This window comes from Ictalurus punctatus, chromosome 8, assembly GCF_001660625.3.
Source record: "Ictalurus punctatus breed USDA103 chromosome 8, Coco_2.0, whole genome shotgun sequence".
NCBI lineage: Eukaryota > Metazoa > Chordata > Actinopteri > Siluriformes > Ictaluridae > Ictalurus > Ictalurus punctatus.
Window position 1 is genome coordinate 20,709,574 of NC_030423.2, and position 14,331 is coordinate 20,723,904.

At 39.8% G+C, this 14,331-nt stretch overlaps 2 protein-coding genes across 2 annotated transcripts in view; both read right to left on the reverse strand.

The window, feature by feature from the left end:
• Nucleotides 1–10,125, reverse strand: part of si:ch211-266k8.4 (TBC1 domain family member 12) — a 52,934-nt gene extending 42,809 nt beyond the window's left edge. The window contains exons 1-9 of the mRNA XM_017473415.3: nucleotides 9,829–10,125; nucleotides 8,090–8,177; nucleotides 7,805–7,912; nucleotides 6,159–6,327; nucleotides 4,547–4,672; nucleotides 4,133–4,256; nucleotides 3,838–3,907; nucleotides 1,908–2,022; nucleotides 393–510 (exon numbers count right to left, since the gene is read on the reverse strand). Of these exons, the coding sequence (XP_017328904.1) occupies nucleotides 393–510; nucleotides 1,908–2,022; nucleotides 3,838–3,907; nucleotides 4,133–4,256; nucleotides 4,547–4,672; nucleotides 6,159–6,327; nucleotides 7,805–7,912; nucleotides 8,090–8,177; nucleotides 9,829–9,983 (1,073 nt within the window). The 5' untranslated portion in view covers nucleotides 9,984–10,125. The remainder of the gene's footprint in view (nucleotides 1–392; nucleotides 511–1,907; nucleotides 2,023–3,837; nucleotides 3,908–4,132; nucleotides 4,257–4,546; nucleotides 4,673–6,158; nucleotides 6,328–7,804; nucleotides 7,913–8,089; nucleotides 8,178–9,828) is intronic.
• An 807-nt stretch (nucleotides 10,126–10,932) lies between these two features.
• LOC128633496 (suppressor APC domain-containing protein 1-like) lies at nucleotides 10,933–14,244 on the reverse strand. The gene is made up of 3 exons (XM_053682348.1): nucleotides 14,030–14,244; nucleotides 12,400–12,537; nucleotides 10,933–11,724 (listed from the first exon to the last, which is right to left on the reverse strand). Exons 1-3 carry the CDS (start codon nucleotides 14,105–14,107, stop codon nucleotides 11,683–11,685), a joined length of 258 nt encoding a protein of 85 aa, XP_053538323.1. The 5' UTR covers nucleotides 14,108–14,244; the 3' UTR covers nucleotides 10,933–11,682.
• Between the last annotated feature and the right edge of the window lie 87 nt (nucleotides 14,245–14,331).

The following is a 14,331-nucleotide window of genomic DNA, read 5'->3' on the forward strand; positions in this document are numbered from 1 at the left end:
CTAACAGCACAAAAGCTCTAAAAACCATGAATGCTTAGCACAGAGGTTTCTAAACAATCTGAATTAAAAATGTGAAACCTTCGCATTTTAACACACGTTGTTCCAACCGCCGTGAACGTACAGCTCGAAATCTGATTTTTAAAAATTCTCTTACCAAGGGTGCCATTAATTTTGGAACTGGAAAAAAAAATTCCATTGCTTTTATTTATTTGATCTGTCTTTATGAATGGTGTTAATACTTCTTGATCTGAAGAAAAGAGCAAACATTTTAACCCCCCCACCAAGGGTGCCAATACTTTTAAACTGCATTTGTACTAAACACACTGACACTAGGAGTACCCATTTAAGTTAATGTAGCAGTAGTGAATGCTGACGGTTTTGCTCAGACTCACATGTCTACGGGAACACGCAGGAGAACAGGCAGCACGGCCGCCTCCTCCGTCATAGTCATGAGACGAGACTCCAACAGCTGGAGGACGGTTAAACCTGCACGAAACACCACCACCATGCCTGAGCGAGAGAGACAGTGGAGAAAGAGAGAGAGGTCTTATTCATAATTTATTTTTTTATAAATTGCAGTAAATTAAAATATAACACCAGCCATAATTATCGTATTACCCATTCAAAAACAAATATAATATATAATATTATAACAAATGTTTTCTCACATGCTTTAAAAGATCTGCCAGACTTTTTCTCCACAAATAGCTTGTTAGAGGCTCATGCTCTCTCCCTCACTTCCTCTGCCTCATATATTTAAAGGAAGCAAAACGATTCAATACAATTCAGTACCATTCAATATGTGGCACCGGGGGCGTGGTTGAGCGTCAGCTTTGGACGGAGAGGAGGCGGGTCGAACCAGCAGGTAATGTGTGATGATTCTCACCTGTGTCTTATTAGCCCAGGTTACTTATGTGTGTCTCTGTGCCTTCAGGAGCCCCGTAACAGGCAAGAGAGAGAGCGCGGAGCAGCACAGAGCCGTGAGTATGCTCGTGCATGTGTGCAGACAGAGATAATTGCTGTAAGGCAAAAGTTTTCAAATGAAAAATAAAACGTAGTTTGAGTGCCATGCCTGTCTCCTGTGTCCTCATTTCCCGCCAAAGCAAAGAGAATTGTTACACAATACGATTTAATACCATTCAGTATGATTAAATATAAGGCACAGAGGCCACGCCTCCTTCACCAAGACAAGCAGGAACAGAGACCACACCTCCTTTACTAAGACAAGCAGGCGCAAAGGCCACACCTCCTTCATTATGACTTGCAGGTGCAGAGGCCATGCCTCCTTCATTAAGACTAGCAGAAACAGAGGCCACGCCTCATTCATTAAGACTAGCAGAAACAGAGGCCACGCCTCCTTCATTAAGACTAGCAGAAACAGAGGTCACGCCTCTTTCATTAAGACTAGAGAGCAAGAGAGAGAGAAAAATGCACAGTGCCAAGTTTTTTTTTTTATAACATTTCTAAATAATAGTACACTAGTAATAAAGTAAGTTGAGTTTATATAGTTAACATGTTTAAAAAAAGAAAAAAAAACCTCCCGAAAAACCCCCCCCAAGGAAATAGGCCTTCTTTATCTCCACCAGTGCTGATGGATCATATACAGACATCTGCCATGTCCAAGTAGCAAGAATTATAACAGGATATTTGGAAAGCCAAGTGAGATCAGCCAGCTCAAGTACCTCGATTTGATCATTTAGCCGTTAGTTCCTTCGGCAGGGTGGAGATAAACTCTGTGGAGGAACTCAGGCTTAAAGGAACAACGGTGGGAACTTTCAGCCAGGAGTGAACCCCTGAGTGTTTGAGCTTAAGCCAAGTCCTCAGAATGTTGTTACACCAGTCTCAGACAACTGAGCTCCATTTAGTGCACACGCACGCACGCCTCTAGCAGCTGGTGGGGTTATTACCGTGCAGCAGGAAGAGATCCCAGATTGCCAGCACTGAGTCCCAGCATGGGAGAGAGGTGAAGAGAGTCAGAAACCACTGCATGATGAAATGCACTGAGGACACACCCAGTTTCTCCTGGATCAATATGAGAGAGGGGGAGAGAGAGAGAGAGAGGTAAAGAAAGAAAGAAAAGACTTAGTCACCTTAGAGTCAGTACGTTTAAATATAATATTCACCATGATCATATGCATTACAATTGATTCAGTTTATTATATGGTTAATGTTTTCTTCTGAGTGGTGATACGGTTCTCAAAAGTTTTACAAGTCCTCATATTTTTTTTCCTATCGTGTACCGCTCAATTAGCAACCTGATTGGTCAAAGAGCCGGCTGTCACTCAAGGAATTTGTGAAAGGTCTAACATTTTCAACTTTGAAGCATTTTCAAATCTACTAATGAATCAATTCTGCCCACCTTGCCACCGCTTCCAACAGGAATACATGTGCTGGCGGTTGACCAAATAATGAAATAAATACATAAATGCCAACAGTGTGTGCACTTTAAAGTTGAATTAGTGACTGACTACTAATGCGATTTTCAAAACAAGCTTTTGCAACCAGCAACTTTATATTAAACTTCATGTCTGAAGTTGTTATAATATCTATCGAACCCCAATCATTGCCTACAAACTATTAGGCTCAGGATGATACATGATATAAAGAATCACCGATAGAGGCCATCAAGGTGGACAATACAAATGTCTGTTGGAAAATCTGGTGTCTGGAGCTTTAAGGTCGACAAAAATAAACTGTATCGATCACTAGTATGAACAGTGTTTAAGTTACACTTGAGGTTATAAGTTTACATACGCCTTGGAGAATCTGCCAAATGTAGATAATTGAAAAAAAATTAAATAAGAGGGAGCAAACAAAAGGTGCAAACATTCACTGATGCTCAAGAAGGCAACACGATACATTAAGAGCCAGGGGGGTGTAAACTTTTGAACAGAATGATCGGTGTAAATTGCTATTATTTTGTTTAAAGATCTTATTTTTTCATGTAGAAAGGCTCTTCGAGAGCTATACAAGATATTTACATGTTTCCCAGAAGACAAAATAATGTACACCGATTATCCTGTTCAAAAGTTTACACCCCCCTGGCTCTTAATGCATCGTGTTGCCTTCTTACGCGTGAGTGAATGTTTGCACCTTTTGTAATAGTTATGTACGAGTCCCTCGGTTGTCCTCAGTGTGAAAAGATGAATCTCTACATCATATAGACACTGTTGGAAAGGGGTTAAATATGCAGAAGATGCTGGAAAAGTAAAGAATGTGCAGGACCTGGAGGATTTTTCTGCAGAACTGTGGGCAGTTTAACTGCTCAGTACAAACAAGGGATTCATGAACAACTATCACACAACATAAAAACATTCACTGATCATCCAGGTAACAACACACAGTAAATGCCACTTGACGTGATGGTTCTTTAAAGGTATTTCAGCTCCGTGTAGGTATTAGTTATGAGACTAATCACTGATTTCTTATCTTATCCTAGATTTAAAAATAACCGGTTTTAAGAGTACACGCCATTATACGTTTTCGACATTGTAGATGAGGTCTTATGAGACTGAAAATGAGAGACTGAAAGTGCATGGACGGCGCTGCTCTGATGGAACCAGGCACTGCGGTTTCATTTTCCTGACTCACTCAGTCGGATATAAACCCCAAAACATAAACACAGATCGCGAGTCTTACTGCTGTTTGAAGTTGGAAGGAGAAAGGGTTTGATTACAGGAAACTGGCTTAAAAAGGATTAAACGCATCTCCAATGGGAAGCAGTTTTCTACTAAAGACGCATTGTATAAGAAACACTTAAAAACCTCACGCTCCTCAAATATTCTTTATAAGTTATATGATATATATAAATATGTGGTTGAGAAGTCCTTTAATTACCAGATGCTGGAATACTTGAGGCTTCTTGTGCTTTAGTAACTGCTGAAACACCAGCGCTTGATGTTGGATCCTGCAACAACAGCAAAAAAAAAAACAACATGTTAAATATATTTACACCACAAAACTGTTGAATTCTCAAAAGGTGGAAATGAACTTTCTACAGTTCTGAAGGCAGCACTGGCTACCGGGCAAAACATCATTTTAAACTTTAAATTAGAACGCGTTTCATTGTGGGATTTGATCTCACAACGTTCTGGCACCAGAACAGAGCCTTAACCTTGTTCTAACCACTTACTTCTTGAGTGAGGAGTCGAACAGCTCAGACAGGTATTTCGGTTTTTCCATCAGTACCACCAAAGCCCAGAAAGCTTCCTCCTCACCGAGAAGCATGAGCAAGACGGCAGCGATGTACGACATCCCTAACGAGAGGAAAAACACCCAGCGTTAATCAGAAGCTGAGTACCAACACAACACATCCCCACTTTTGATTTCGACTTTATTTACTGGATAAATGATTCATGACAGCCATCTTGTGATTGGATAATTCATCATGATATTAACATGCAAGTCATACAAAGCATTTACACATTTACAGCCAATAACACAATTCAAAAACACTTTATGACATTATCTTATAGAGAACCTGCACAACTAACACACAACTGTGACAGTAATGTATATAATAGCAGAGTGCGAGCGAGGCCATCACCTTGGCTGTACCCAATCTGAGGGTTATATTTGGCGTATGCACTGAGCACTCGGAAAAGCTTGGCCTGACCCTCGATGGCTTCAGGGGTGTCTCCCATTAGAGATCGGTGTGTTGGAAAAGACCTCTCTACAAATACAAAAAAAAGCACTTTTTTAGCTTTATGTGGAGCCTGATGCAAAAAAAAAAAAAAAAAAAAAAAAAAAAATTGTCAAAGGCTAAACATGTTCAGGTATTCATGTTACAGTACAAATCCATCCATTGATCCATCCATCCATCTTCCATGACACTTATCCTACACAGGGTCACGTGGAGTCTATCCCAGGGAACTCGGGGCACAAGGCAGGAGACACCCTGGATGGTGTGCCAACCCATCACAGGGCACAAATGCCTCACACACCCATTCACACACTATGGACAATTTGGAAATGCCAATCAGCCTACAGTGCATGTCTTTGGCCTGGGGGAGGAAACCAGATTACCCGGAGGAAACCCCTCGAAGCACAGGGAGAGCATGCAAACTCCGTGCACACAGGCTGAAGGAGGGGTTCAACCCCATCAACTCTGAAGGTGTGAGGAAAATCACAAAATCCAAACCACAAAATCCAAAATGCTTAATCTAATCTAATAAAGCATTTCTGACTCCGAACATAACGGTAATATATCCTGCATCTCCACTGATCGTTGTCATTAAATGGAGGATTTCTACTGTAAACTCAATATCAGAGTGAACTGAACTCAGTAAGCAAAAAAGTTTGAACACTTTAAGTATTCAAGTTGGTGAAAGGCGCCACCAAGTGGATATAAAATGAATTACCAGCAGTGAAACGTTCAAACCCATGTCCTTCCTGCCCCAAACAGACCATATATTACAGCTGTGAGGACATATACTTTAGGCACTGTTCTAAAGGCAAAAGGAGGAAAAAAAAAGTTTGTGTGTTTATTTATGTGATAGAATAGCTTTTTGTTCACTATTTACTATTAATACCGCAAGTAAAGAATAATAATAATAATTTTTAAAAAAACTCAAGCGCATTCTGTTATAGGAAGGGGTGGTGTGGTGCAGCAGCTGCCATTTATTGCAACTTCATTATTTTTTTTTTTTTAAATGACAATTCTTTTTTCTCTCTTTACAGGTTTATTTAAATACGAGGTGGTGTGATGGACCCTGAAATAGATTATTTTCCAATATCAGCGTATCATTAAGTGTTTTCTTCCTCCTTCCACCACAGCAATTTGCCAAATATTACTATTTTGTATTTATTAAAGACCATCGTACTTTTACCTATTTATAGCTGTTGAGGAAAGCTCATGAGATTAGTTAGTGCCTATATTTATTTTTATATATATATATATTTTAAACTTGTGTTATAGAACTATAAACCTTCGTTCCCACACCACCCTCTCTTTTTTCTCTCTCTTGAAGGTAATGATACACAAAATGCAGTTTGTCACATAAACACATGCCTAAATGAACCAAGGAAAGTAGAAATGCCATTCTGAATGAAAAAGAAAAAGTGGAGGCTTTAGATGGATCAGACGGACGAGATAAATCTAACGGATTAACGTTAGAAGTGTCAGTAATTATTAGTATTATGGTGCGGCTGTAACTCACGCAGGTCCAGAGCGATCTGTCTGAAGAGAGCCGCGTCGAGGCCGAGAGAGCCTGCAGCAGCCGAGCTGAGCTCGTTCTCTCTCTCGCCCAGCGTGCTGATGGCTGAAAGGATGCTGTACTCGCTCACGCTGAGGTCCACCAGAGGCTTCCGGATCTCACTCAGACACACCTGAAATACACACATACTCTACATCATACAGTACAAACCGCCACCCTGAACAGGAACAGTCCTGATTTAGATATAGATTAACAACAACAAAAAAAAATTGTGTACTCAGCACCTCAGATAAACAAAAAAGGAATATATTTTTTGTTCATGTTGCTTTGTAGCACATTTGCCTCACACCTCCAGGGTTGGGGGTTCGAATCGTGCCTCCACCCTGTGTGCGTGGAGTTTGCATGTTCTCCCCGTGTTTCGGGGGTTTCCTCAGGGCACTCTGGTTTCCTCCCCCAGACCAAAGACATGCATTGTAGGCTGATTGGCATTTCCAAATTGTCTCCAGTGTATGGGTGTATGGATGTGTGAATGCTTGTGCAATTGTGCCCTACAATGGATTGGCACCCCATCCAGGGTGTCTCCCACTGTGTGCCCCGAGTTCCCTGGGAAAGACTCCAGGTTCCCCGCGGCCCTGTACAGGATAAGCGGTATGGAAAATGAAGATGGATGTTGCCTTTCTGCCATAAAAACAATGCTGGAAATATTTTTAATAAAAAATAAAAATACTGCAGTGCAGCTTTGATATGGAACATCATATCTACAGCGAAGAAAATTCTGAGGTTGTTTTATTTTATTTTAGCACTTATTTTGCACAACCAATTATCTATCACTAGCCCACCATTCAAGCACCATTAGGCCCTATTGATGCCACGTCTGGGCATGTACCAAAAACAAACAACTGGAACTTTTGGTACAGGATCAGCAGGCAGTAGAAAAAGCACAGCTCCAGTTTTCTGGTGAAAGAAGTGACAGTACTTTGTGGGGAAAGGCCCTATATGGCATGGAAATTACACATTATACATACACCGATCAGCCATAACATTAAAACCACTGACAGGTGAAGTGAATAACACTGATTATCTCGTTACAGTGGCACCCGTCAAGGGGTGGGATACACAGTATTAGGCAGCAAGTGAACAGTCAGTTCTTGAAGTTGATGTGTTGGAAGCAGGGAAAATGGGCAAGTGTAAGGATCTGAACGCCTTTGACAAGGACCAAATTGTGATGGCTAGACGACTGGGTCAGAACATCTCCAAAACAGCAAGTCTTGTGACGTGCCCCCTCTGCCACACTGCAAAAATGATTCAGGAATGGTTCGAGGAACAAGAAAGAGAGTCCAAATTCCCCAGATCTCAGTCCACTCAAGCATCTGTGGGATGTGCTGGACAAACAAATCCGATACATGGAGGCCGCACCTCGCGACTTACAGGACTTAAAGGATCTGCTGGTAACATCTTGGTGCCAGATACCACAGCACACATTCAGAGGACTTGTGGAGTCCATGCTTCGACAGGCTTTCACAGAGCTGTTTTGGTGGCACAAGGCGGACCAACACAATATTACGTGGGTGGTTTTAATGTTATGGCTGATTAGTGTAGTTTCTCCGCTTCCCACATTTCCAAAAACTAAAGCAGTGACTGAGATCCACCTGATAGTTGAAATCACTGGCCACTCGGACTGCCTCGATGTCCAGCAAACACTTCCACACACGGCCACGCAGCGCAGGAGGAATGCCAATACGGATAAAGCGTTCAAGCTAAGATAAAAGGAAAGAGATAATAAGGCAATAAAACACCTAGAAACCATTCTTCTCATTCTTACTTTCGATTCAATTCGACAAATTCCTCGTATGTGCAACATAGTTGACGAAATGAATCTCGAGGAAAATCTCAAGAGCTAAAGACTTAGATGCATAAAGATGATATGAATGTACCTGATTCCTGCAAAGGAAACTGGATCCATTCCAATAACTGAGCAGTTCACACAACTCTTTAACTTTAACCGCATTCAGCTGAGGATAGCTGGGCAGAAAAAAGACAACAAGTAATTCAAATATCATTCAAATAACACGTTAACTTACTTTCAATTAATGCTGAAGTTTATTGCATGTAAAGTAAGGAATAAAACTGCAGAGACATTGTTACAACCCAGAAGTTGATTATTTTCCTATAACAGCACATCCCTGAATGTTTTATTCCTCAATTTATGATGTATTAATGGAGGATCCACAAGTCGTACATTCTACCCGTTTATAGTCATGTTTACTGTTGTGGAAAGTCTCCAAAACAAGTTAGTTCCTATTTTAATTTACATCAGAGCAGCATTAAAAAAGCAGGTCCATCACCAGACTGTTTTTCTCTCTCTCTCTCGATATTAATAACACGGGAAAAAAAATTATCTTGTCATGTTATTAAGAAACCAGAACGCGATAATTTCTCTGTCCTTAAGACTTTCCCGTGGTGGAAAACGTACTGACTGTTACAAAACGCTGACACCGGAGACTCCTTCCAGAAATGTCATCTCCTTACAGAAAGTTTCACCACTTCTGACCAATGAGAATCAAGGATTCAACAGCAATGCAGTAAACTGTTAACCCTTTCATGCATAAAATGATTTAAAAGAGTGAAGATATTCTTCACTCTTTTTACTCTTTACTTAAAACTGCATATGAATTCATTCTATAAATATTACTTGTATTAAAAAGTAAATGGATTATCCATGTTTAAGGGGGGGGGGGGACATGGGGGAGAGCGCATAAAACATTCAATTTGAGATTTAAAAAAAAAAAAGAAATCTTCTGCGGTGTTTCAAAACAAAAATTGTTTGCATTGAAGTCTAAAGTTCTATAATATTGATGACCAAAATGATAGAACATTTTATTTTTAAACAATATTCTTGATGTACAAAATGTACAGCATTTAGAACTGTTGCATGGTTAAGCTGATTTCTGTATTAAAACACTTTTTTTTTGACTCCAATAAAACAAATAACTCTCTTTAATAAATGTATTGTGTTCACTACAGACAAAGAAAAAAAAAACCCCACTGAGTTTTGGGTCGAAAGTTTATAAAGATATAACACAGGCCTGCTGCATTTCTGCACTCACGTATAATCTCGAGAGAAACCCTTGTAGAATTTGTAATGGTTTTAATGGTTATAATGGGATTTGTATTGATTCGAATATAAACTTTAACGGTCCCTGTGGGTCTCTACTGGTAACCTGTTGCCCTCTATAGGTGGCATATTATGCCTAGTGGATACCATTAAGGACCTAGGTCCACAATGCATCCTAATAATATTGGAAACCATTTGGTAATGGTTGTAATGCTTAACAGCTGATGGTTTGTAATGGAAACCATTTTAATTTCAATGATGAAACAGAACAATCATTTATGTTAAATTGCAGTTGTCTCAAATAATTAGAAAAAAAAAGTCTTCAATTGATTGTCAAGTGTAAGTGTAGACACTGTGGTTCAATAATACAGTAAATACTTAGTTATATTATTAAGGGATCTTATTGCAAAGCATTGCTGGAAGCAAAAGAATCAATCTCTGAACACTGGATGTTTAATATAGCTACAGTAAGAAGAGCAGAAACTTGTCTCAAAGTTGAAATTATTAGCAGGGGAAATAAGGCATGTTTTAATGATAGGGCATGATATAAATACACACCAGTAATCATGGGATCTGTGCTGTAGTTTCCTCTCTCTCCTCTTAATGAAGGCGAAACCAAACTCATCAAAAGCCACAGTGCTGCTGCTCCTGCGCCTGGCTGAGACTTTAACACTGCTAGTGCTACTGCTGCTGCTCCTTCTCCTCAACATCATCCCGCTCACAGCCACACTTCCACCTGAACTTTATCACCGTCCTTACTTCCCTTCTCTCATGTAGCCATCCGACCCGTTTCACACAGACTCGGGACGTTGTGTTTGAACTCACCGCCAGATTGATTCAAACATGGCGGGGTTTCAAAATAAGAGTCCTCGAGCGCAGCGGCTGCGTTTAACACATTCTCAAAAGAAATGAACAAATGTGTCGTCATTAATGTATCAACCCACTGTACAATTATCTACAATATTCTATAGTATCACAATCAATCAAATATACAGTATGTAAAGAATAAAACACTCGGTGTTGCGCTGTTAAAGGAAAATATTCGAGTGGAAGGTGTGATGAAGCAGAGTAACTGTTAAGAGCACCACAGCTGATTCTTTTCCAATAACAGCATGACCTGCAGTGAATTAGCCCTCTTATACAACAGCAATTTTCCAACTTTTACTATTTTCCATTCGTTAAAGAATGGCATCATACTTTTGTTTTGTTTATTAATCCGTTTATAGCTATGTTTAATGTAATGTCTTCAAAACAAGTTAGATCCTGTTATCACTTACAACTTGAATACAACTCCATCCTAGAAGTGTTTTATTCCTCTTATACAACTGCAACTTTCCAACTAATAATGTTCTATTCATTAAAGAATTATATATTTATTTATCCGTTTATAGGTACATTCAGGGGCAGATTTAGTGACTTGGGGCCCTATTCAGTGTTTTAACATCAATATTTTATATAAATTTTCAGTATACATTATTTCGTATTAATAATTAAAACCATATATAATTTGCATTTTTAGGGGGTCCATGGATTCTGGGATCCCAAGGTGGTTGCCTACCTTTACCTATTAATAATTCCACCTCTGGGTACATTTTATGTAAAGTCTGGGAAACGATTGGATCCTGTGATCATTTACAACTCAAATACAACCCAAATCCTGGAAGTGTTTTATTCCTTTTGTACAACAGCACTTTTCCAACTTTTACTATTTTCTATTTGTTAAAGAATGACATCATTTAAAATAATAATAATAATAATAATAATTCTGTTCATAGTTACATTTAATGTAATGCCTGTGAAACAATTAGATCCTGTTACAACTTACAACTCAAATACAACTCAATCCTGAAACAAACCTCAAAAGTTTATACATCCCAGTAGTAAGAGAAATCTACAAATTGCTGGTGTTCTTAACATTTCGTCAACTTTTATTTTACGGGCAGCAGCAGGTAGCGTGGCCTCCTCACAGCTTCTGGCTCGATGCTGAGCACGGTTTACTTTCTGTGTGGAGTTTCGCACACTCTCACACGTGCTCTGTGTTCAAGCTACGCACAGTATTTCCATCCATCTGTTTATCTATACATACAGCACTTTTCGAACACTCCTCTTTACAAAGGGATATAACACAAAACAGTATAAAATATCCCTGGAGGAAAAGGTATCTAACTTTAAAACAATCTATTATAAAAACATTTTTCTGTAAATATTATTTATTTACACATATTTATGTGTAAAATAACTTAAACTAGATCCGACCAGCTATTAAACCAATTAGTAAATGATTTGTAATTCTTTTACAGTGAAAATAAGCAGAACTACTAAAGCTGAACAGACAAAAAAAGCATCATATTGTTCAGTCAGTTGCTCAAATAATAATAATAAAAAAAAGGTTCATTTTATTGTTGCATGAAGTCAGTGATCTGTTAAATGTGTCCTTCTCAGCATCCGAATGTCCTGAAAGTGATGAAGGAACATGTAAGAGAACAAAGAGGTGACTTATTCCAGCTGAACACGGCTGTTAACAATACAGAGAGCGCCATAATACAGATGTGTGACAAATGAAAGGAAAAACAGGTGTCTCAGTTATGCTTGGGGGCGGGGGGGGGGGGGGATTTACTTATTTCACTGCAGTGCTTTGGGTCCATTCTGAGTTATCACTGCAAATCAGTACAATGTTCTTCAGACTGTTCAGAAGACCTTTATCCTGATGGGCGTGGTCTCATCTAGGATGACCCCGCCTCCACCCACAGGGCACGAGGGCTCGCTGAAATAAAGTCAATCGTATGCTATAGCCTTCACACTCACCAGACCTCAACCCAACACCTATGGGAGTTTTTGGGGCGACGTGTTAGACAGCGCTCTCCAACACCATCATCAAAACACTAACTGAGGGAAAATCTTTAGGAAGAACGCCGTTCATCTCTCCAGTACAGCTCCTGACTGAGACTTATAGATTCTATGTCATGGTGAGCTGAAGTCTGTGGGTGGCCAAACACCTTACCAACCCACATGATATTGGTTTCTCCTTTAATTTGTCACCATGTGAATTACCGGAATGTAGACATTAACCGATAATGAAAATGTTTCAAAATTCAACACTTAAATACTGCAAACAGTACTCGTACTGACTCCGGTCACCTCCTCCATCTTCCCAGTCTTGGTGTTTGCCTCCAGTCTGGAGCTAATCCAGTGTCGTGCCTGCTCCAGCCTCTGCAGACTCAGCCACAAGATGTCCTTCTCCCTCTCCAGTTCCTGCAGTTCCTTCACCTGAACATGGAAGAACGAAGACACACATACAGGACTAGATTTGGGTTCATACAGAAGCTTTTCTTACAGGAAAAACAGCGCTCTCTAGGATTTTCCAATCCTTTTATTTGATTTTATTCGACTACACTGGAGAAGACACTCAGGTACATAACCTATTGTTCTTCTCGAAACTTTTGCCACCAAGTTCGAAGCACATATAGAATATAGGAATAGAATGTCTCTGTATGACAGGGGTGTCCGATCCTATCTGGAAAGGGCTGGTGTGGGTGCAGGTTTTCATTCCAACCAAGAAGCCACACCCGAGGCTTTTGAAAGACAAGATCAACTGATTAAACCAGGTGGAATCAGGTGTGGCTCCTGCTTGGTTGGAATGAAAACCTGCACCCACACCGGCCCCTTTCGGTTAAGATTGGTCACCCCTGCTGAATGCCATTTCATTACATTTTCCCTTTGCTGGAACTAAGAGGTCCGAAGCATGACAACGACCCCATGCACAAAGACAGCTCCATGAAAACATGCTTTGCCAAGGTTGGAGTGGAAGAACTCCTCTGTGGAGTGTCCTGCACAGAGCCCTGACCTCAACCCCACTGAACACCTTTGGACCGAACTGGAACGCCAACTGCACCCCAGACCTCCTCACCCGATATCAGTGTCTGACCTCCCTAATAATCTTGTGGCTGAATGAGCACAAATCCCCACAGCCATGCTCCAAAATCTACTGGAATCTAGGTGTTCCTGGGATAGACTCTGGATCCAGCACAATCCTGACCCAGATAAATCCCTTACTAAAGATGAATGAATGAATACTCTTTAGTGAGAAACATTTTATTTTCTTTTGCTTTAGATAATTTCTTGATCTCTAACTTCAGCTCCCTAACAGCCTGGGTTAACGAAGAAAAGTATTTGAAAACACTGCACGTATAATATATATATAAGAGCCAAGTGTTTGAAATTTGTAAAGGAAATCAGAGTTTTGGGGTTTTTTTGTTAGATTTTCTTTTGGTATTTGTTTCCTGCTGAGACCATTTTTAGCCTGATGAGTTGAGCGGAAATAGTTTCTGCCTTTAAATAACTTTGTTACGCAGTTGTGAACTACTATCATTAATCTAGAGGCTGGCTGGGAATTCAGCAAAGGTTTGTGACAGCTGACACCATGGAATAATATGGACAAGAGAACAACTTATGAAATCACATGCAGAGCTAAAAAAAACAAAAAAATAAAAACACAGTACTATAAATCCACAATAAAACAAATAAGTATTTATTCCTACTATTAAAGCTAATATGATTGCACATTATTATTATTATTATTATTATTATTATCATTATTATTATTAGTGCTAGTGTGTTCATTTGTGGCTCTCGGTGTATCCATATGGAATTTTGTGTTGTACTACAAGAGAGGTCCGACAGTTGGGTCAGAAAGATAAACAAGGTAGATAACTATCGTCTATATTACATATTAAAGTGCATATAAACCAGAAGAACTCACCCAGAGGAAGAATCTCAGGGCGTCCAGACTGCTGACGTTGCTCTGCAGAGGGACAAATATGACTGTATACGACGCCATGAAAAGTGCCCGTGTAAATAACACACTAAAGAGACGGTAGACCAAGAGATGACAATTCTACAAATGTTAAATAAAAGACACGGAGTATGAGCTGATCATTCTCTTCCTAATCCCCTCCCCAGAACTGCATCATGTGTCATGGGGGATAAAAAGGGGGATGAGTACTGTATGAGAGGAAGAGATTTAGTGACAGAGTGAGAGGTTAGAATAGTGCTACAGCAACA